The 22,311-nt window shown below is 41.5% G+C and overlaps 3 protein-coding genes across 3 annotated transcripts; 1 reads left to right on the forward strand and 2 right to left on the reverse strand.

Annotated features, from left to right (window-relative positions):
• Positions 1–2,090: 2,090 nt before the first annotated feature.
• LOC135790268 (pyruvate dehydrogenase E1 component subunit beta, mitochondrial-like) lies at positions 2,091–3,694 on the reverse strand. The gene is given in 5 exon segments (XM_065300419.1): positions 2,091–2,375; positions 2,431–2,917; positions 2,919–2,975; positions 2,977–3,161; positions 3,461–3,694. Coding segments are annotated over 5 exon segments (1,026 nt in total). The 5' UTR covers positions 3,483–3,694; the 3' UTR covers positions 2,091–2,100.
• A 62-nt stretch (positions 3,695–3,756) lies between these two features.
• Abi (tyrosine kinase Abl) lies at positions 3,757–16,531 on the forward strand. The gene is made up of 7 exons (XM_065304772.1): positions 3,757–4,330; positions 4,385–4,426; positions 4,643–4,831; positions 9,703–9,832; positions 12,548–12,666; positions 15,521–16,102; positions 16,174–16,531. The coding sequence occupies exons 1-7, from the start codon at positions 3,898–3,900 to the stop codon at positions 16,320–16,322; spliced, it is 1,644 nt and encodes a 547-aa protein (XP_065160844.1). The 5' UTR covers positions 3,757–3,897; the 3' UTR covers positions 16,323–16,531.
• A 1,579-nt stretch (positions 16,532–18,110) lies between these two features.
• LOC135797319 (circumsporozoite protein-like) lies at positions 18,111–21,841 on the reverse strand. The gene is made up of 5 exons (XM_065309608.1): positions 21,523–21,841; positions 21,140–21,410; positions 21,009–21,085; positions 20,522–20,667; positions 18,111–20,465 (listed from the first exon to the last, which is right to left on the reverse strand). Exons 1-5 carry the CDS (start codon positions 21,577–21,579, stop codon positions 19,787–19,789), a joined length of 1,230 nt encoding a protein of 409 aa, XP_065165680.1. The 5' UTR covers positions 21,580–21,841; the 3' UTR covers positions 18,111–19,786.
• Between the last annotated feature and the right edge of the window lie 470 nt (positions 21,842–22,311).

Raw genomic sequence — 22,311 nt, forward strand, 5'->3', positions numbered from 1 at the left:
CGCAAATTAATGCACCCACTTTTTTGGAGTTTTTCACCGCCATTTTATATGGATTTAGAAACGCACTACACAATACATGCCATTTTGATCCGGTAAACATTTTGAAAGTGTCTTAAAATGTCCTTCAAACATCAGCCTTTTTTGGAAATTTTAAAAACATGCTGTGGAAAACACCCTGTATCTCGCAAACTAATACACTTCTTTCGACTTTTTCAACGCGATTCTATAGCTTAGAGACGCTCACCACACAATACATGCCATTTTAATCCGCTAAACAGTCTGGAGGTGCCCTAAAAGTACCCTTCAAGGCATCGGCCTTTTTAGAATTTGAAAACATGCTGTGGGAAAACGCCTGTAACCCATCTCACAAACTAATACACTTTTTTGAGTTTTCTGCGTCATTTTATAACAAGAGACACGCTCTACACACACAATACAATGTCCATTTTAATCCATGAAAACATTCTGGAAGTGCCCTAAAATGCCCTTCAAACACATCTGGCCTTTTTGGAAATTTTGAAAACATGCTGTGGAAAACACCCTGTATCTCACTGAACTAATACACTTTTTGCCCGGTTTTTCAACGCCGTTTTCATAGTTTTAGGGCCATCCCTACACAGGTAATGCCATTTTAATGCGCTAAACAATCTAGGTGCCCTAAAAGATGTCCTTCAAAATTGTTATTTTTTTACGTTTTTAAATTTTTTGGGTTTGTGGGAAACGGACAAATTTTATTTCAACATTCTTTTATTCTGCAAAACTTGAAACCATCTCATTTTGTCGGAAGGGAACAGGGTCGAACTTTTAAAAGTTAAAATTTTCCAGCCAAAGAACTTTTCCACCTGCAGAAATCAAATTAAACTTTAAGCTTCCAATAACTCCCTGAACTAAGGGCTAGAAAAGGGGAAAGACAGCAGATTCTCCAACCCGCCAGAAGATTCTCTAAAGATAGGCTTCAACCAAAAAGCGCATCCCTTTTTCGCCTCAAAACTGAAAAGTGCAAGAGGTACCTCTTATAGGTTTTGATTTTTGAAAAAATCAAACTAACCACGCTATCTGCCAGAGAACCGCTTTAATGATCAGAGGCCTGGGGTCCGTTGTTCAGCTGCTGATCTCAGTATCAACACGTTTAAAGTACAATACGATTATCTCGGAAACTAAAAGCGAGCGCCAAAAAGATATCAGGCCTTATCCCTTAAAAAGGGTTCTCTACAAAAGGAATAGCGTGGTTAGTTTGATTTTTCAAAAATCAAAAACCTATAAAAGAGGTACCTACTTTGCACTTTTCAGTTTTGAGCAGAAAAAAGGGATGTTTTATTAGCCTATCTTTGACTAGAAGAATCCCTTCAAGGGGTCAGAATCTGCCGTCTTTCCTTCCAGCCGCACAGTTCAGGAGTTGTATTAGCGTTTTAAAAGTTTAATTTGATTTCTACTTGGGAAAAAAAAGTTCTTCGGCCGAAAATTTTAACACAAAAAGTTCGGCCCTGTTCTTCGGCCAAAATATTTTAACCAAAAAGTTCGACCCTGTTCTTCAGACAAAAAAATGTTAAAAAAGTATTTCAAGTTTTTGCAGAATAAAAGAAGATATTGAAATCTAAAAATTTGTCCGTTTCACAGCAAACATTTAAAAAACGTAAAAAAATAACAATTTTTGGTAGGGCACTTCCAGATTGTTTGCGCCGTATGGCATGAATAATAGGAGCGATGCTATGCGTGTCCAGGTGCGGCATGATACCGAAAGGTATTTCCACAGCATATTTCAAATTTCACCATTGAAAGGGCATTTAAACACTAATATTTCCGGGTTTTAAAAATGACAAGACACAATTTTGTTGTATACCGTTAGCTTCCAGCAATGTCTTTTGTATCTTTCTTATATACAAAACAATTAATAAAAGGCGTAAAACTGCTTTAATTCGCCGAAATTATAAGCCCGCAAAATAAAAGCTTTACCTACCACAGCTCAGGCCAGCGCCTTTCCGGCCACGCACTATTTAACCTTGAGCAGTTTTTGTACAATTTCGACGACGTCTGGTGGCTGTGGAAATTTTGTACGCACAGGTGCTAGCAGCGCTTATAGCGCCGGAACGTCAGCACCAGTCACCACGCTCCAGGTTGATCCAGATGGAAAAACACTTCGCTTTCCATGATTTGTGCCATAATTTCTGAGCCAATACCGCATGTAGGCCAGCCTTGCTCAACGGTGACAATGTGATTGGTTTTCATCACTGATTTACCTATCGTTTCAATGTCCAGCGGCCGCAAGGAGCGCAGATTAATCACTTCACATTCAATGCCTTTACCAGCGAGCTCCTTCGCCGCAATCAACGCCAACTCAACAGCTTTCGAATGCGCCACAAGTGTGACATGTTTTCCTGCAATTGCAACAAATTATTACTATCATCTTATACAATTTGATTCAAGTATTACCAGCCCTTTCAATCTTAGCCTTTACAATTGGCAGTAAAAACTCTTTAGACATAGCTTCATCTGGCATAGGAAACTGCACACCATACATGAGCTCATTCTCTAGGAATACAACGGGGTCGGGATCACGGATGGCGCTCTTAAGCAGACCTTTACAATCTTCCGAATTGTAAGGCGAGACCACTTTAAGACCAGGGCAGTGTGCATACCAGGCACCAAAACATTGCGAATGTTGTGCAGCAACACCTGCGGCGGCGCCATTTGGCCCACGGAAGACAATCGGAACATTAAATCGCCCTGCAGACATGTAGAATGTCTTTGCTGCCGAGTTGATGATGTGATCAATTGCCTGCATTGAGAAATTGAAAGTCATAAATTCACAAATGGGCGCAAAGCCTGAACACCAGCGACAGCGATCCAATAAAGAAGCCCACATTTCCGTGGGTGGTGTATCAGTAGTCACTCTTTATAAAGCCCCCATTTTCTTCCACGGAGCCTCTAGGTACTTTGGCAAAAGGCGCAAATCGCCGCCCAGCCACTTCTTCTCCGCCGCGGGAAAACGCGTTCGTCACGTTCGATCTCTTCGTCGATTGCTGCATTCAATGCATCGCGAACAGTCATATTCTGCGCGAAATTTGCTGAAGAAACTGACAGACATCTTGTATGCAGGCGCGGGGCAACTGCAATCTTTTTTATCACACATTTCAAAGCCATTGCACACCTTTTGTTGTAATCTACAAAATAGCAAAGAACAGATACGGGTATGGTACGGATAAAAATCAAATTATTACACTTACTTTTTTTTAATACTAAACTAAATCAGCCAATTCAAGGTGAAACAGGGTCGCGTCTGCAGACAGAGCGAGAGGGAGCAAAAATACGCACCAACACGCTAAAATCGACGATATTGGCTCGCAGCGTACCATTCCGCATGTCAATGCGAGCGCCAGCGGTGGCGGACGCGTTTTCGGCCCCACGATTTATGCGTGATCCGGCGATCAAAACAGAAGTTATTCAACTGATAGGCACTTACGAAAGGACGGGGAGGAGGACATTCGCCCAACACATGTGCACGACGAGAACACGAAATCACATGCAGGGTATTGCAGGAGCGTTGAAGGTCATTTGCTTAAATGCAATTCTGCTAGCTGCTGTTAGAGGTCGCTAAACACACAAGAAACCAAATCAAGAAATTGTTATCATTGCATTTAAATAATAATGTGCACCAGCAAAGACATTACAAACACACTCAATGATTTATAAATAAAAGAAAAGTACAACGAAATGATTTGAAATTTGAAGAAAATTGACATCTGTCATTTGAATTTGACAACCATTGTTGACAGCATTATCATTTTCTACACGCTGTAACTTCGCCCACTTCGCCCTAGGCAGATAAACATTACACACAATTGAATTATAAAGCAGTGAGTCGTCAATTGTTTCAACAATAACTAGCAAATCATCGCGATGGCGGAGTTAGCGTCGCTCTTGCGACAGGAAATTCCTGAGGGGCGCAATAATCTGGCAGACAATCATACGAATCTGGAGCGCGTCGCCGAGTACTGCGAAGCCAACTATTTTCAAGCTGAAAGCAAGCGGCAAGCTCTAGATGAAACGAAAAATTACACCACTCAATCCCTAGCTAGTGTTGCATACCAAATCAATACTCTGGCATACAATTTCCTGCAATTGCTGGAGCTGCAGACTGCACAGTTGGCTGAAATGGAGAGTCAGATGAATCATATCTCACAAACAGTGATGATCCACAAGGAGAAGGTGGCCAGGAGAGAAATTGGGGTGCTAACTGCCAACAAGAGCACCACCAGGCAATACAAGATCATTGCACCAGCTAATCCAGAGAAGCCTATTAAATATGTGAGGAAACCAGTTGACTACAATAGTAAGTTAGATGATTTTGTATATGTTTTCCGTTGTTTTATTCTATTTTTGTTAGAATTTGATGAAATTGGGCATGGAATACACTGCACTAACAAACGTAGGGCATAAAGAAGCAGAGGGATCTAGTCAGGGGCAGCATTCAATCTCTTTACAGGAGGCAATGTTATTTATTTGATTGCTTTACAATTATCTGGGTGGTACATTGGTAAAAAGGGAAACGGGGGTACCGTACTGCCCACATAAATGGTGGCTCTCCACCACAGATTATACCTAGCCATTTATGCGCAGGTATCCCATTTGGCCATCCGCGTAGGAAATTGTGAACGCGGCCGGGATTACAGCACACTGCCGATGGCACAGTCGCCACAGATTGGCATGGTACATCCAATGAGTGTGCACCATGCTCAGCAGCAGCAGCAGCATCCCCAAACCCCGCCGCCTCCGCCTCCACCAGGAAATAATGCTGGTTATGCGATGAATGAACAACATATTAGTATGCCACGTATGTAGTTTATACCTTTCTAGTTACCGCTTTAATTAACTATGTTTTTTGTTTTTAATTATATTAGCACCACCATCTCCGTTGGTACAACAGGAAATGATCGTCCCAAATAATCAATCCATGCGGCACCACTCTCTAATGATGCCACAGCGCGGGCCTGTACCGCAGGGTAGTTTAGGGATGCACACTTTGTCGCATCGCATGCAACGTACCAGCGGTGCTCATTCACCTCCATTACCTCCTCCGCCGCCACCAGAGGATGAACATGAGGGATTCGGTCGGCCGAGGACTTCCGGTGTGCAGCCAATAGTCCCCGATGAAGAGGATCTTCCCGGATGGGTGCCGAAGAACTACATTGAAAAAGGTTCCTATTATAATACTTGTGATGTTCGAGAAAATTCAACTGTTTTGTTTCAGTCGTTGCCATTTATGATTATTATGCGGACAAAGACGACGAGTTGAGCTTCCAGGAAAGCTCCGTTATCTACGTGCTGAAGAAGAACGACGATGGATGGTGGGAGGGCGTCATGGACGGAATCACGGGTTTATTCCCGGGCAATTATGTCGAACCGTGCGTTTAATCACATTCAACAGTATTTCCATACACACTTGACTAATTTATAGGTACTAATTGATAGAAATTAAGTGTAGTAGTTAGCAATAACAAATAATTCATCATTTTCTGGCTTACATTAATATTGTGCTATGTAATGCTTACTATTGTGTTTATAACGAATCAAAATATAGGTTAGCAATTTATTTAATAAAATATACGTCGAACTTGGTGTATGCAGTGTTGCATACAGTTTTATTTACCTTCGAATGTTTTTTTCGTTCTATAGTAGTAATTAGTTGCTGTGGGCGTCCGAGCGCGCAGGAAAAGTACCAAAGAATGCGTCATAAAGGTAAACAACACGCCAACATCGCCTAATTACAATTCAGGGTCAATGCGCGGAGCTGTGTGTGCCAGGTACGTCTGTGCTTGTATTTTACTCGCGAAACAGTCATGTGCAGAGTCAAACGGGTTTAAATGCGACGAACTTCTTAAATTAAACCGAAATAAATGAATTAATTAATGATTTTGAGTTGGATTTTAAAAAGGTAAGAGAACGCTGCAACCCACGCTACATCGGCCATTAGAGTTGGTGTTCGGGTGTTGTCGAGCGTACTCGGCGGCGTGTTTTCCTGCTAGCGCGGTCTTCTCGCCGTCCGCAGCAGGAGTGAAGCGCAAGAGGAAAACAGTCAAGCGCCGCGACGTCGCGCGATAGGTCTGTGTCGACGGGGGCGCTGCGTTTTTCGTAATAGCGCGACAACAATTAGTGTATTATATTTATTTAGTTTGCTGTTCAATAGCAATTGTTTACGCGTTGCGTCCCCGCATTTAACTTAACGGTCGTTTTGCGCGTGTGCTCGTGTGCGAAAGAAGTGGATTTCTAGTTGCGCTGCGGACAACAAGCGGGAAACTTGTGTGTATGTATCTCATGTGTATCATGTTGTTGTGTCGGTTTCGAGTGCCCTAAAAGGATGAGCGGTGCGAATGCGAGGTGCGAAGGACGACCGTCTTCCTGCCGCCGCCAGGGGCCAGCGCTATGCCGCCGCCGCCACTGCTGCTCGCCATCGCCATCGCCGTCGCCATCGTCGTGGTCGGCCGCGGCGCGCACGCAACACCGTTAGATCCTGTTCAGCTAAGTAAAGGTGAGCGAGCGACGCCACTCTCTTTTTACCTGCCTGCGCTCCGACTCAGCGTCTTGTTCATGCGCATTCAGCGCATTGCCTCAAGCGCAAGTGTGACTAACATCTGTTGCTCCCAAACTCAAAGTGGGTCGAAAACATATATTCAGGTTCAACTAATAATTGAAATTAAAATACATTATCAATCGTAGCTTTCTTTAAATCAACAAACAAAACCTTGTGTTTATTAATTGTGTTAATCTCGGAAACGCGAAGGCCATCAGCAGTTTTGTGTTGAATGCCCAAGACGGTGAAGTCATACCGGTGCTGCGGAAGTTTGTTTTGTGCGTAATTGCTTTTTAATTAACGTATAAAGGATTCACGCTTCGAAATTTGATGCACAACTTCCGAACGGCACACATTTCACAACAAGTGTTGCACAAAGGGCACACACGGCGAATAAAACGCACGAATTGCGATGGGAATTAATGCGAAACGTGATCAATGCAGCCATGTATCATCCCTGACGTTGGTGAATGCGCGTATCGATTCATGCGTGTGCATACCTTTCGGCAATTATTTCGCTCGAGAGTAGCGGGATACTCCTCGGGGAAATTTGCAAAAACGTGTGCATTATTATTGGGAGTATTGGATGCGTTATTTGCTCACCTGGAGCCTCTCGTGCACAACTGCGCAACTTTCACTTTTCTATTTATTACATAGCATGCGTTACAGCATTGTCAACGAGGACGTAAGCTAAATTTGCACTTGAATTCCGCTCTTGAACCAAATTATTTTTTTTATTGTTACAGATATGAAATGCAATGCAATACTTGTGGATATAAAATTTTTGGGAGTGTATTAAGTAAATACCTAATTATGTGATAAGTTTTATCCTTTGTGCGCACCTTATGCCTTATGCGTGGTGTGAATATTCGCCGAGCAAAGTTTTCTGCTCTCGCTATCAGTATACGCGTCGCGTTGCGTCGCGTCAAGTTTGAAGTTAGCAAAACTCAAAACCGGCAAAAGATAAGCATATCATCATCCACGCATCCACGCCGCGCGTTTGTCACGCGGAAATAACGAATTTCAGGGCGAACTTTTCAAATTATATCGCACGAACATACGTATAACTTTCGTGACTTTCGGATGCGCGCAAAAATTAAATATTTGAGGAGAGGAGGCGGGGGATTTCTATCTTCGCTTCCGTTCGATTCCTGACATTTCCTGCGTGTTCATCGTTTCGTCATCATGGCGGTGGGTTCATGAATGACGGGCGCCTCCTCCAAAATTCGCCGCTGCCGCAGCTGTCGCAGGCAAAAAAACGCTCTGCGGTGGCTGGTATCGGAAAAAGATGACGTCGGTTGCTTTCAATAAGGATTGTTTGGACGCCAAGGGCAAAAGTAGCTACAAAGGTGATGTTAATAAATTGATGGATTGATTTTAAACGAAAATGTCAAACAATTTAAGTGCTTTTTAATGTGTTTCGAAGACAAAATGTTTATAACAGCAAATTTACGACCGCAGCGAACAAGTACATTGTATATAATGTACGGTTATAGTGTTTTCTTGCGTGCGTGCGAAATCTGCAACGCGACAACATTTAAAACATCACAATGCGGATCATCTGTGTTACTGACCTGGAAACATGTGGCACGCCGATGCTAAAAACTATTCCAATTAACTTTCGAGGGTTTCCTTCGTTTCCTGAGTTTCCGATTCGACTTTGTTAACTTTTATTTCATTACCTGTCTTCTTTTCGTCGGATAGCAACAACAACAACGCACCTGGGTTACCTGGAAAAATATGAATCACGCGGATCGCCCACAGACAAGATTTTGTTGTTGTCAATTGGTAGGAAAAACAAGAGTTCAATGAACTAAGCGAATGTTTAATTTAGTTTTTCAGCGTAAATTTAGTTTTTACTTTGAAATTTTCTGCAATCTTGTAATTATGTCAGGAAAATTAAAGTAAAGCAGCAAAGAAAGTATTTGTCGAGTGAGCACTCTAGTGCGTAGTGAAATTGAAACCCTCCGGTTGAAACAGAAGCCCTTCAAGCAAAGTGCGCCACTAACAGGCACAGGATTGCGGCCGCTGGGTAAAAGGTCCTTGGGCGACACGTGCGCACCTTTTTCCTCTAATTTCTGCACTCATAAATTCACCGTTTGGTGTTTATCGGAATCATCGTAGAAAAATAGATCGAAAGAAGCTTGCGTTGTCGAGATTGCGTGCGTAATTCAATTTAATTGAAAACGTCGCCACTACTCCTGGCAGCCGGAGAGAAGAAAACGCCCTCGAAAGCACACCGAGTGCATCTTTGCCGGCGACAAGGGGTCGCTCACCGAAGTCTGTGGGGATGTGCTGTCGCGCAAACAGGAAAAAAGATGGGAGATGTGGGGAGATGGCGCGCACACGTGTTTACCCTCTGAAACGCGTCCAAATTACATTGTGAATTTGCTCATATACTCACAAATTTGCAAACATTTGATTGTTATTGATCTAGGAACGGTGTGTCTGCCGACTAATTTCATTTGTCTCGATCCCTTTGCGGTTGCTGTAACTTCCTCAAGTCCAAGTAGTTCTTTGAGGCGACAACATTACATATTGAATGCGATGGGCGCAGATAGGGCGGCATTAAAAGCTCGAGTGGAATTGCGGGCATCAGGGGTCGGTGTACCGTACTTGATTGGATGTTATTTGATCTGACAGCGATCGAAATTGGGTGGCTTACAGCGCAAACTAGCACTTTTCACTCGCCCGGATGTGGTCATTAACTTGCGTGGACCAAATTAGATTTAATATTTTTACCGTTTGGTAATTATAGCGGAAATGCATGAATTCAACCTAGACTGGATTTGCTGGTCGATGAAAAAAGGAAACGAATTTAAATTTAAATCAGACCCTCTTCAAAGCAAAGCCGGAAAAAGGGCAACGAGTGGCTGCGACGTCGCAAGACTAAATGGCGAGTTGTGAAAGTTAAACGTGCCACCGGAGTTTACCCTTTTTGCCCTTTTGTTGTTTTTGCACGCGTCACACATGGTTGCGCAATTTGTGCGCCAGGTCAACAAAACACAAACTTAATTGATAAATTTACCACTAAACTACTAATATTTAAATTCCGCACGTATTTTTCGTTGGTATATTTTTGCAATCTGCACGTTGTAGTAATCTCCGCTTGTTTTTGTTTTGTCTGATTGCAGGAAATTACGTATTAAACTCGTGGATACGACACTACGAGATCGCGCAGTATGATGCGGACGCGCTGGGCAGGAGCCGGAGGAGCCTTGACCGCAATCGGCACGTCCACCTCGAAATTAAAGGACACGGCCGGTGAGTACAACGCGCACACATATTTTCTTTTCTCCGGCAACATCTTCATTCATTCAGCGGTCGGTCGCGCGCGCTCTGCGTTTATCGATTGGCCTCGTTTTAACGACGCTCTTCTACCGCTATCATATTCCAACTTTCAATTTATCTCCGCGGACGAAATGAAGTGTAAAACTAACACCGCACCACGTCCCGAGTGTATTTATTGCGAATTTAAATGAGATTCGGCTTTTCAAAGCAATTCGTATGCTGCGGGGGCGCAAGTGTCGCCAACCAGGCGCCGGCATGGGGTGGTAAAAAGGTGTTGAATTTTTAGTTCACTGCTGGTTATTTTTAAATCAAACACTGCAATTATTTAAATTTATTATTAAATCTCAGGATTTCTTGAGTAAATATCAGTATGAAAATTGCTGTCATCGACAATTTTTCCAGCGAATGGTTCAAGCGTTGGCAGACATTTGCTCTGTCGAGCTTTGCGCGTCTTTAGCAAAGCCGGAAAATTGAGTTACGCCCAAAGTGCACTCACTTGAAACGGAATCAGCTTAAATCAATGGAAACCGCAGAGAGCAAAAAAAAACACACGTCATGACAAATTATCACAAATTCGATGTCTTTCCCCACACACACAGAAAAACTATAAATGCCGGATTTGTAACCGCTAAGTAAAAGTTTCTAGTTTTCCAACTTATGACAAACTTTTCGAACGCTGACAAGACTGCCAAGATGAATGAATACATTATATTTAAGTTTGCAAAGTGGAAAAGTCCAATTCTTCGAAAACTACGCGCGGATTGAGGGGATTGTTATAAAAGTACGAAATTCGTTCCAGTTTAACTTTGAGATCTGGAATATTCGGAGCTATTCTTGAAAGGTGAAAGGCACATCCACCTACATGCGAAACGTTAATTCTTTATTCTTCATCTTTGTGAGACTACTTTCACTTTTAAACCGATTGTAATATACACGTAATAACCACGTAATGCGGAAGTTAATTTAGTTGATTGATTGGTAACCTGGTGGGCCATAGACAGCTGCGGGTTGTGGTTGTCCAACAAAATGGTCACAATCACTTGTCACACCATTATGATGTTCTTCAATATGTTGCTGATGCTGCTCTGTGAATCCAGTATTTACCGGCACAGGTACCCGAATATACACAGGTACCTTGACCTCAACAGGCACACGTTTTTCAACTGTGTATGGTCTAGGGACAGGCACCTCCACCCTGTAGGGTTGTGGCACTCTTACATACACCGGCACACGTACAGGTACCTTCTTAGTGACTTGAACAGGGTATGGTCTTGGTACAGGCACTGGTATCTTCACCTCCACCCGGTAGGGTACGTTTTTGATAACTTGCACTGGATAGGGTTGTGGTACAGGCACAGGAACATGTTTTTCAACTGTAACTGGGTATGGTTGAGGCACTGGTATACGAACTTCTTTAGTGATCACTTTCTGAGGTTGTGGTAGTGGTGCAGGATAATTATAACCTTGAGTGTCTTGAATTGATTGGTATACTCCTTGAAGGGTATGATATTCATGCGAGTGATCGTCTCCACAATCATCGTGTAATCCATTTATGTTGTTTGATTCTGCATTATAGCTGGTATATTGCCCGGCATATGAATTTCCTGCGTTGGTATCATATGATTGTAGAGGTAGGAAACCTCCTTGGGTTTGTACTTGATCAAATTGATTATTGCCTGCGTTTGAATTGAGATTGAAGTTATCTTCAGTCGGTGGCGCTTGATACGGTCCGAGGACAAGCGGTTGTGGAAATAAGAAACTGCGTTTATTTTTCGTAGTTACTGTTTTATTCTTTTCATGTTTTTCATCACTTTCAGCCGTAACTATGGCTATAATGCATAAACTCACTAAAATCAGACGCATTTTTAACAATGCTACTCGTAGGTACATGTAAACTAAAATGAAGTTATTTTTCGATTGCTACGCCTTTTTATTCTCCTACAACCCACTTTCTTATGTGTCACTTATACATCGTACAAATATTTGATATTAGTTTCTATTTATTTAAACAAATATATTTTTGTATCATCGTTTGTTTTGTCTGTTTGCACCAATTATCAATCGTACGCAGAAAAAAAATGTCACGCGATCCTAGATCCTGAAGAATAATAAAATGTGTATCACAGCAAAATGTAATATTTTATTGTGGTGGGATAATGGCTATCATTTGCTCCGGAGCATTTTAAATTCAAATATTCTTAGCCTCCGCTTGGCCTCAATTTAATGGATTACATTTTTCTATGCTCATAAAACATATAAAAAGAGGTCTTTTGTGCGCCGCTTCTTATCTTTTGTTCTCGCGTATAATAACACTGAATAATTGATCGTCGTACAGCGCAAAAAAAGGGTCGTCATTTATCTCTGTGTGTGTGTGTGTGTGTGTATTATGCATTTAAGATGGCTGCGAGTGCGCATTGCACTTTGGAAACAAACCGCATGCTATGGACTTGAAAGTTTCGCCGAGTTTCCGAGGTTAAATCGTAATTTGCATTGTGGCAGGCGAACACACTTGATTTACTCAAGCGTAGGCGCCGGGCTGGAATCTATACCGAGTGTACAGTTTAGAATATTACGCGCCAGGCTTATGAATGTATGAATAATAAATGTGATATTATTATTCAAAGCCAAGTCGGCACCACTGATTTGCAACATTTGCATTCTTTATAGGTTCGTGTTTGTTTGTTGCAGTGTCTTCAAGATGAAGTTGACGCCCGACGACGCTGTCTTTGCCGACGACGTCGTCTTCGAGTCCACTGACGGTCCTATTATATTCGATCCGGCTGTTGTCTATCGAGGAACTTTGCAAGGTAATAAATGTGTTTAAAGTACAAGATAATGGCGGGAGTGTGTAACAAAGTTAAGCACTACACCAAGCTGCGACTTTTTGCCACTTTGTTTCGCTTTTCTTGCGTTATGTAATTCGTTTTCAGCGTGTTTAATGTGGCGCTCGTGAGTTTTGCTAATGGCTCCAAGGATTATGATTCCCTGCGGCAACAGTTTCGCTTATTTTTAATTGTGTGCGCAAAAGCTTTTGCTTTTTTTAAATTATTTTCCCAGCGATCAGATTTGAAGTTAAATATTTAGCTGCAACCCTCCGAACTTAAATTGATGTTAATGTCACTTTTAACTTTTTACGTCTCCGCTCCTAATCCAGTACGTGGAAAGTTTTTTTTAATATCCGCATCGTAAAATTTGACGACTTTGTATGTGAGTGTGTTGTCGTAAAACCGAATTTCCTTCCCCTCTCGTGTTTCACATATAAAATGGCTGCGCACCGGAAGAGCGGAAAAAGAATAACGTGGCGGGTGCATTAAGAATTCATTTTTTGAATAATGCATTCTGACGCGTATCGAAAGTAATGTTTTAACAGAGACGTAATAAAATGCCGTTGAAAGTCGTAAAACGTAAAACAAAAATGTCCAACAAGTTGTGCAGCTGGATTTTTTCAAAACTAGAATCATCTTTGCAGGAGAAATTGTGAATTACTGCCTTTGAGGAATAAATATCAAAATTAATGGCAATTGGAGGCGGCAAGGGAGATATAATTAAATCTGCTGTGCGCAGTTGGATATTTTGCTTTCCCTTTCAGTTGATTCTCCTCCAACGCGATCTAAATTTTCTATCAAATATCAAATGAGAGACGAAACGTGTTTACGTACGAATATAAAATAAATCTTACTGGTTGTTATCTTAATTGCTCTTTTCGAACACATATTTTCCCGAATATAATTACAATTGTTCATAACTTTTTTTGCGCGATTTTTTTTCGCTGGGAAATCGGGTTAATTAGTTTAAAAGTTGGACGCGTAATTTCGAGGCACTCGAGCGTCGCGCGTGGGCGTACCTACACCACGTTTCGACTGAATTTGTTGAAGCGCCCTTTATGGCCGCCGCATGCGAGCGGGCGCAAAACTTCTTAAATTCCGCCGAGTGTAATTACGCCAAGGTTGACGACGACGCCGGCGACGACGCAGGCGAATGCAACGACTCCCCGAAGACCAACTACAGCTACATTTCATTCAAAGAGCAAACCAGGCCAAACAACGCCACCTGTGTTGCGTAATTACACCTATGAATGTCATACAAACAAAAATATCACGAGTTTAGCAGATATTGCAAAATCCCGCAAATCCCGAATTGTATGGAACCAATGCGCGCGGCGTAATCGAATTACGCATTCGTTCGCTGATTGAAAATTGAATTACCGCGATCCGAACGCAAACAATAATGCATGCCGAGGAAAAATTAAACAGAAACAACCCGGGGGTGATTTTATTATTGGGATTTTAGTGGAGTGCTTTAATAAGTAAGCACACTTTCGGTGGAGTCAATTTGATCGGGACACGCACGTGCCAGCGTGATTTGCAATTAAAAGTACAATATTGGCGCTGTAATCATGTGCGACTTGTTGAAACACAATTACGAATCGCTGGTATTTGCGATTGATTGATATATCGAGCACAATGGCGCAGCAACACTGCTGATGTTTGGTGATGATTTATTACGAATGTGCATTTCCATTGTCGAGCGCGCTGTATGCATAATAAAACAATGCCAACGCCAGTTGTGCATTTCCCGGATGCGTTAATGTCAATTAACAGCACTCCTTCACACATTCATTATCTTCTAAATCTTGATTAAAAGAAATTTTGTTTTGGAGTGGATTATTATAAATTTTTAACAATTTTTAGTATCAAAACCGTGGAAAACTGGCGGTTTTAAAGTGAAAGTGGAAAAGATTTTTATTTTTTGTATATTTTCACCCTAGAGTTGAGTATATTGTGTATTGGCAACTAGCTTTAACTAATATCTAAAATAATAAAGTTGCTTCCGTACGCGTCTGTAGTCACAGAAGAAGTATCAATGAAGTAGAATGGCGGGAAGTTTAAAATGGCTGAAAGTCTATGGAAGTATAGTGTACAGTCTCCATAGTGTAGTCAATTGGATTTGATGTTGACGTAGCTGTCGGTAATACAGTGTGATAATACAGTGTGATGGTACTATAGTACTTAGGTTTGAGCTTCATTGCTGGAATGCTAGATGGCGTTAAAGTAGTCAAATAGCCAGATGCAGAGGTATTATTGGCTAAACTATTTCTTTATTTTATTTAAAAAATATTTTTTTTATTAAATAAAAAGTAGCCTATAACCATTCGGGGACCACTAAGAATATGTGTACAAATTTTCATGATGATCGGTTAAGTAGTTTTTACGTGAAAGTGTAACAAACATCAGAACTTTCGCATTTATAATATTACTTATTATGACTTTGTCCTGGAGTGGATTATTACAATTTTTAGTATCAAAACCGTGGAAAACTGGCGTTTTCAAGGTAAAAATAAAAAAAGCTTTTTATTTTTTGTATTTTTTCACCCTCGAATTGAGTATATTGCGTATTGGCAATATTTTCCAATAAAATACAAGCCCAAATATTGTTACGCAACGAAGAAAATCCGATTTTCCTCACAATGCACTAAATACCATTCTCGCATTGTGCGGGAGATCCCATTTATCGCGTGTACACAAGGCCCCTCATAAATCAAAGCTTGCCTAGAGTCAAAACGAGTGAAACACATCAGCCATCTGCACGTGACGACCTGCGGGATGCTCCACCACTATCATCAGCATAATATTTACATACGCACCGCTTGTTGTCTTTCAGACGATGACTCCGCATCCGTGCACGGCATCCTCACCACCGACGGCCTCTTCGACGGCGTCATCCACACACAGGTGGACGACTTCTACATCGAACCACTGGGCCGTTACCACCCCAATACGACCACACCACACCACAGTATTATTTATAAAGCGACGGACGTGACGCACCCGAACGCTGGCGGCGAATGCGCCTCGCACGTGTTCCACATCAAGCAAACCATGGCGGCTGACAAGCGCCGCTGGAAGCGATGGTTGCTAGAAGCCGAAGCCAAACACCCGCCCACTGATGATGACCACCGTCTTCGCAAACAACCAATGAGTCCACCGTTTGACATTCACACACCGTACAATCAACCCATCGACGAAGAGATGGATATGCTCACGAATCGCACGTTTACGGACGCGTCGGGATTGATTTTTCGCAATGTCAACAAACGTGCGACTGTAGACCCCAAGAAAACTACCTGTATGCTTTACCTGCAGGCGGATCATCAGTTTTTTCAAAAGTACGGTACTGAAGAAGCGTGCATTGAAGTCATGACTCGCCATGTACAACGAGTCAACTCAATTTATCGCAATACAGGTACAAAAATGAAACAAATTTTATGTGTATGTTTATTGATGGTTTTGTTTGTGTTTTACTCAACTCAACAGATTTCAATCAGGACGGAAAAGCTGACAATATTACGTTCATGGTGAAGCGCATCAAGGTGCACACGACGGACGCGCTCCGTGATCCGCTCTATCGCTTCCCCAACAACTACGGCGTGGAAAAGTTCCTCGAACTGTTTTCAGGTGAGTGAGTGGTGCCACTTGCGGTGAGCAACTTCGCATGCTAAAATTAACACGCTGACCGCCATCGTGGCGAGGAGCATCATCAGCACCCCCGCGACATGGTTCAGATTAACCGCTGGTATTGCACTGCTGCTTGCATCCGGGTTGTAGCTGCTTTTGATCTCGAACCATTTTGACTCCAAGTGGGCCAGCATTCCACTGCTACGAATTTGCTTCAGCCTAGAAATTAATTTATCAATCAAATAATACAACTTATAATATTAGGGGAAGGGGGAGGGGGATGGGCAAAGTGGGTCCCAAAAGTGAAAAAAAGGATTTTTTACCTTTTTTCACCCATTACACTATTTTTTACATTCTTGTTGAGTATTCAATATTAATAAGCCGTGTCTATCAAAATAAAAAAATTCAGAATATGGGGCAAAGTGGGCCCAAAGTGCTGTGCTATTACCTTTGTATCAAATCAATTTTTTGCTTATATTATTTTCTTTTTTCATTTCTTACTTCGAATTTGTCTTGCAACTTCCTCTTATTTATCAAAAATTTTAGGGGCCCACTTTTCCTCCTCCCCCCTACTTACCCTTTTGAGAGTAAATCTTCATACGCGAATGATTTATGGAAGACGAAAAAATTATATCGTGTGAATAATTGCCCGGGTAAAAAACGTAGATTACACGGTACTGAGTAGCGATTAAAGATGGAGGCGAATACCGGTCGATTTTCTAATATAATCACACGAGGGTTGCAAATAATTGCAGCTAGATTATCTAGGTCTTTGATATCACCACATCCAGGCCCATTGACGATGTGTTTCCACTGCGGTAGCAATTCTTTTCGCTCATCCAAGAAATAGTTGTACACGAAACTATTATTGCGTAAACACAACGAATGCGTGCGTTTGACAGCGGCATCATCCAGATTATCAATAGGAGCCACCACAGCCAAATTTGTCAATTGGGAAACAAGCACAGCGTTCAGACTAGTGATAAGAATATATCCGAATAACATCGCGACTATGATGAGTATACGTATCGAAGCGAAGTTGACATTTAACTCGTGAGCTGCAATTAATAATTATTAATAATTTTACATGAATAGGAATAGAATTTTATAGAATTACATTGATTTAAAAACCCGCCAACGACTGCAATCAAGCAGCTTGGTAAAGATAAACAATTCGAATGCTGAGCACATTTGTTGAGTAACTTTAACCCGCACCAAAGAGTCAACGCCAAGACTAAGTAAATAATCGCGGTGGATTAGCCGCCATCTTGGATTTGTCCTCCGCGGCATCAGCAGAGAAAAAAACTTAAGGAGGAAATACGTCGCTAATAATAAGGGTACCAGTTAATAGGATGACTCCGTGAAGAAGACGCAAGCAGTTAAATCTTGTTGCAAATTGATCATTTTACCAATACACAAGTTACTGACACAACAAAACATTTTGTTGATACTTCGCTAAATTCCCAGAAGATGGCAGTAAGATGCAGTTTCAAAATAAAAATAATACACTATAGCAACATTACCGCAACATCCCAACATAAAAACGTTCGCTTGCAGTTTATTTGTTTACTTTTGCAGGTATCAGAATCACACCGAACACAAACACCTTAGTAAAAGACACTAGTCATAACAATAACTCGTCGGAATATAATCAATGTATAATCAATCCCAAACACTAAATTAAAACCTGAGAAGTCACGATAAACATTCAATCGTATAATCATAAATATAGGAATAATTTCTACACTTATTCACCGATGATACACTCATAAACTATCAAACAACCATTGCTGATATTTGGTCTAATGCATTTTATTAATAATACTCATCAATATAATAAATAATACAATATGTTGTATATAATTTATAATAAATATAATAATAGTACAATAGTAATTTCCTTCAAAAATCAAACAAAAACAAAAACAAAAACAATCTGAAGTCAACCATTCGGGTTGTGAATCCGCAATAATAACCACCGTTTGTCAGTACTCTTAAACTGGATACATATAGATGAAGATAACCTTCGTATCGCTTATATTCACAAAACGGTATTACAGATAGAGCCATAGATCAGTGGAATCGTTGAATCTCAATTTTAAATTACACTTTAGATTCTTTAGAAGTTTACAGTAGTAGTTTACAGTAGAGTTTACAGAGCGCTCGAGACTTTATTATAGACAGAGAATTTCAAATGTAACTATGGCCACATAACTTCGAATGCCTTCCCAGAACCGTTCAAAACTACATAGATAAACACCTTTAATCGCCTCATTACTGAACTCAAAACATCGCCCCAACATTTAAACAATACAGTCAATATTTGTGCCTTGGAGGTTAAGATTACCCGCTTACAAAATTGCAATGTTACGCTTGTGATTGAATTTGATCCATCTCTTGAACTGATCAGATAAATCCATGACGAAAATCTTAAACTGATGCTTGTATTGTTAACACTGATATAGTATTTAGTACATATGGCGTTTGAATAATCAATATTAAATATACGTATAGGCTCTAAACATTTTTTAGTCATCAACAACTCCTTCTCGTTCAAATAAGTATTCCGCGGCGTGCGCGGAAATTTGTTTCGGTCCGTTCGTCATTTTATCTAAACAACAACAAATAATATCAACTAGATAGTTTAATTATACCAAACTGCTGTCCACCACCACATATTCCGCTCTGTCCGCCAGACATAAAACATCAGACTAACTAACATCATGAGATAAAAATAATTAACTTTAGTTTTTCTTTGAAAATTTTGTTCACAGACAAAGCATAAAATCATTTCGTCTATTTAATTTGTCGTTTTTGATCTATCCACTGGTAATTTTCACGTATTTGTTCGTATTTGTAATTTTTTTTTTCGTTTTTCACTTTTTGTTATAAGGTATAATATGTAAAGCTTTTTGTATTAATGATATACAATCGAAAACACGTATTAATTAGTTATCATAGTATCATTTATCATATATAGTAAGATTCATATCACAATTACATATTTTTATGTTTCGTTTTTGTTTTTCTTTATGTTTAGTGTTTTTTTTTTACTCAGGAAGATTACACTATGGTTCAGCCGACATAAACTATGCATGGAATCTGTATGCGTTCTATTTCGGTAGGTGAAACCCAAACTGGTTCGCGCGTTCTTTCGATATCCGGCGGCAATTTCGCTGCACTGGATCTATTTTTGGGTGTTAGCAACATCGATAAATAAGTGGTCCTGTTTAATATGTTTCCTGTGGTAGGTAATTACTTCCTAGTTTTTTATTCTAGCCGTTGATTACTCTCCTCCGCCATTTTTTGGGCAATTCGTTTGCGGGCACTTGCCGCCGGGTGCGGCGTGTCAAGAAGAGAAAACAAAAAACGGAAAGCGGTATATATCAGTAAATCGAATCAAGATTCGTGAGTTCGGAGAAACGACGACGTTAACAGATACTCGGCGCTACGCTCAAGCCCCCCTAAGGTCTTAGGAGGATTTTTGGCCCCGGTTTGGTTGATTCCCGCGATACTTACGCTCGCCGTTCGGATGGTATTGGTAATGATTGTTGTTACCGCCACCGCCCCCGCCGACGTTGTTACCTGCGTTATTCCCGGCGTTGTTGCCACCAGTACCTGAGTTACCACCACGCCTGCCATGCATCGGTCCCTGCTGTGAGGGGTACACCACATGGTGACCACCGGTTGTCAGCTGCGGCAGGCTGTCGACGTGCGATGCCTGCGGGCGGTTCTGTTGCTGCCAGTAGTTCTGTGTGTGCAACGGCGGGAACCAATTCGGGCGGTATGATTGCCCGTTAGCACCACCCCCGCCTGCGCCGGATACATTTGCAGTGCTCACTGATGGATTCGCACCGGCGGTGCTACCGCCAACAACACTGCTGCCAGTGTTACCACCATTGCCACCACGACGGCGTGAGCCGTTGTTGCGTGACTGATGGTAATCGCGTTGTTGCTGCGGTTGGGGGAATGCAACAGTCGCGCTTGCCGCCACCGTGGCGGCGGCGTTCTCTCTGCGGAGGTCGGAGTTCTCACGGCGGAGACGACGAATGAGAGATTCGGCGTCGTCCAGTTTACGGAGGAGTTCTGGATCGGGTTGGATACCTCTTTCACGTTCACGCTCACGATCACGTTCATATCGCTCTAATTTCCTGAAGAAAAATCACAATAAATTATTTTTTGTTAAATTTAAATAAATACTACTAACTTCTTCTGTTCATCGACGATAGCAGAGAGGTAGACATTGCGACATTCGGACTCTTGTAATTGTATCTTCATCTCCCCGAGCTCTTTTTCCAATATCTCCACCTGCAGTGGGACGACATTGAGCACCTTTGGACTGTTGCTGTATAACTAAAAATTAAAAAAAATAATTAACACATGAAATTCGCAAAATTACAAAATCTCAGGTCACAAATTGCTAAATCACGATTACTTTCATAGCATTAATAATGAATAAATATTTTTGTGGCATGCATGATATTTATTTATAATTATTTGATTGCCCAGAATGTAGTTAATTCGACTAGCATAGATTTTAATGACGATACATTCGTGTTCTGTTTGTTTCTTGACCCATAAACATTGATGCTACCAAAATGATAAATACAAACAAAAGTAAAAGTTTGGAATGCCATAAACATGATTTTTTAGCAATCGTAATTAAAGTTTAACGATTCGCCTTATTTCTTTACCTTCGGTTTATCGTCCTCCGGCGATGATGGCGTGCTGGCATTGGTTCCCTTGACAAAAACCAACTGGAACTGTAATTCTGTGAAATTGAAACAATTAACCTCGTTGTATTTATTTTATTTGCATTTTTTACCGCGATTCCTGTGCCGCAAACAATCGATCTCATGATGCAAGCCGGTAAGCATCAAAGCGTGTTGTTCCTGCAGATATTTGATATTCTGCTCCAGCTGTCCGACACGATTATCGCCCGTACCGTTGCTCACCGTCACAGGGCTCGCGACTGGCGGCGTGCTGTTTACACTGCCAATTGCGATCGTGCTCAGATTACCGCTGGAATCTGGCGATCGAATGTCGGTGTTCCTCGGCATGGGCATCACCTCACTCGGACCATTCTTACTCTTCACCTGCATACAAAAGCATAATATAATATTCAACTCACATATTTGTATTCTGAAACTTGATTAGGAAACAGTTAAAAATTTGATTAGATTTAATTGTGCAAAGTGTTAAGTTAACCTGTGTGGTGCCGGCGAACGCCTGCACCGGCATTTTCACCATCACTTTGGAAGCCATATTGGATTCGTCCTGTGCGTCGGCAGCGGCGAGTGTTATCGCTGACAACGCGCGCCTTTTCACAGATTCGCTAAGTTCCCAGCCGCCAGGCGACGATGATGGCCTCACTTATCCGCGGACACTCTCGACGCACTGTGCACGCGGTGCAGTCTCAATTCAATCGGGATTATTTTTTGTGCATTACGTGTTTTTCGGTTAGTCACAGCGCGCGAGCAGCGTGCGAGCGACGACGCCTACGCCAAGCTTTTGCGTCGCGGGCCGGTCGGCGCGGCAGCAGTGCATGTTTTATTGATTTATGCCACAGGCGGTGGCGGCGGAGAGCGCGCGCGACGCACGCCGCCGGTTTGAATCATGCTCAGTGCACACCGGTTTCAAACAATACCGTACGTGACCAAGGCAATGTGTGGCTGTTATGACAATAACACCGGCCGGTTTGTAAAATCATTACGTTTGAGGTGAGACCATCACACCATATTTTCGCACGGAATTAGATCATCTTATAAATATATCGTCTTCATATAAATTCTGAGATCAGCAAAAACTGTTTATTTACAATTTACAAAAGTCAAGAATATTTTGCTAAAGTGCCAAAATTATGATATTGTGTGATCAAACAGGTGATCTCATGGGATCCCCTCACAACCAATTCAAAAGTTGGTTAAATATTGACTCTAGAATTTATTACGAGTGAATTTTTAACCAAAAGGAAGACTATTTTATACTGGCACACCA

The sequence above is a fragment of the Atheta coriaria genome, unplaced genomic scaffold (assembly GCF_025399875.1).
Source record: "Atheta coriaria isolate IRGN ID8LTWV9N9 unplaced genomic scaffold, Caltech_Dcor_3.1 hic_scaffold_1_pilon, whole genome shotgun sequence".
Classification (NCBI taxonomy): Eukaryota; Metazoa; Arthropoda; class Insecta; order Coleoptera; family Staphylinidae; genus Dalotia; species Dalotia coriaria.

Excerpts from the sequence above, each read along its gene's own strand:
- Abi (XM_065304772.1), top strand. The coding sequence starts at position 3,898 with ATGGCGGAGTTAGCGTCGCTCTTGCGACAGGAAATTCCTGAGGGGCGC. Across the intron at positions 4,331-4,384 it reads GAAACCAGTTGACTACAATA|AATTTGATGAAATTGGGCAT; the intron begins GTAAGTTAGATG and ends TATTTTTGTTAG. Across the intron at positions 16,103-16,173 it reads CTCAATTTATCGCAATACAG|ATTTCAATCAGGACGGAAAA; the intron begins GTACAAAAATGA and ends TCAACTCAACAG.
- LOC135797319 (XM_065309608.1), bottom strand. The coding sequence starts at position 21,579 with ATGGCTTCCAAAGTGATGGTGAAAATGCCGGTGCAGGCGTTCGCCGGC. Across the intron at positions 21,411-21,522 it reads CGTTCGCCGGCACCACACAG|GTGAAGAGTAAGAATGGTCC; the intron begins GTTAACTTAACA and ends TTTTGTATGCAG. Across the intron at positions 20,668-21,008 it reads CGGAGGACGATAAACCGAAG|TTATACAGCAACAGTCCAAA; the intron begins GTAAAGAAATAA and ends TTTAATTTTTAG.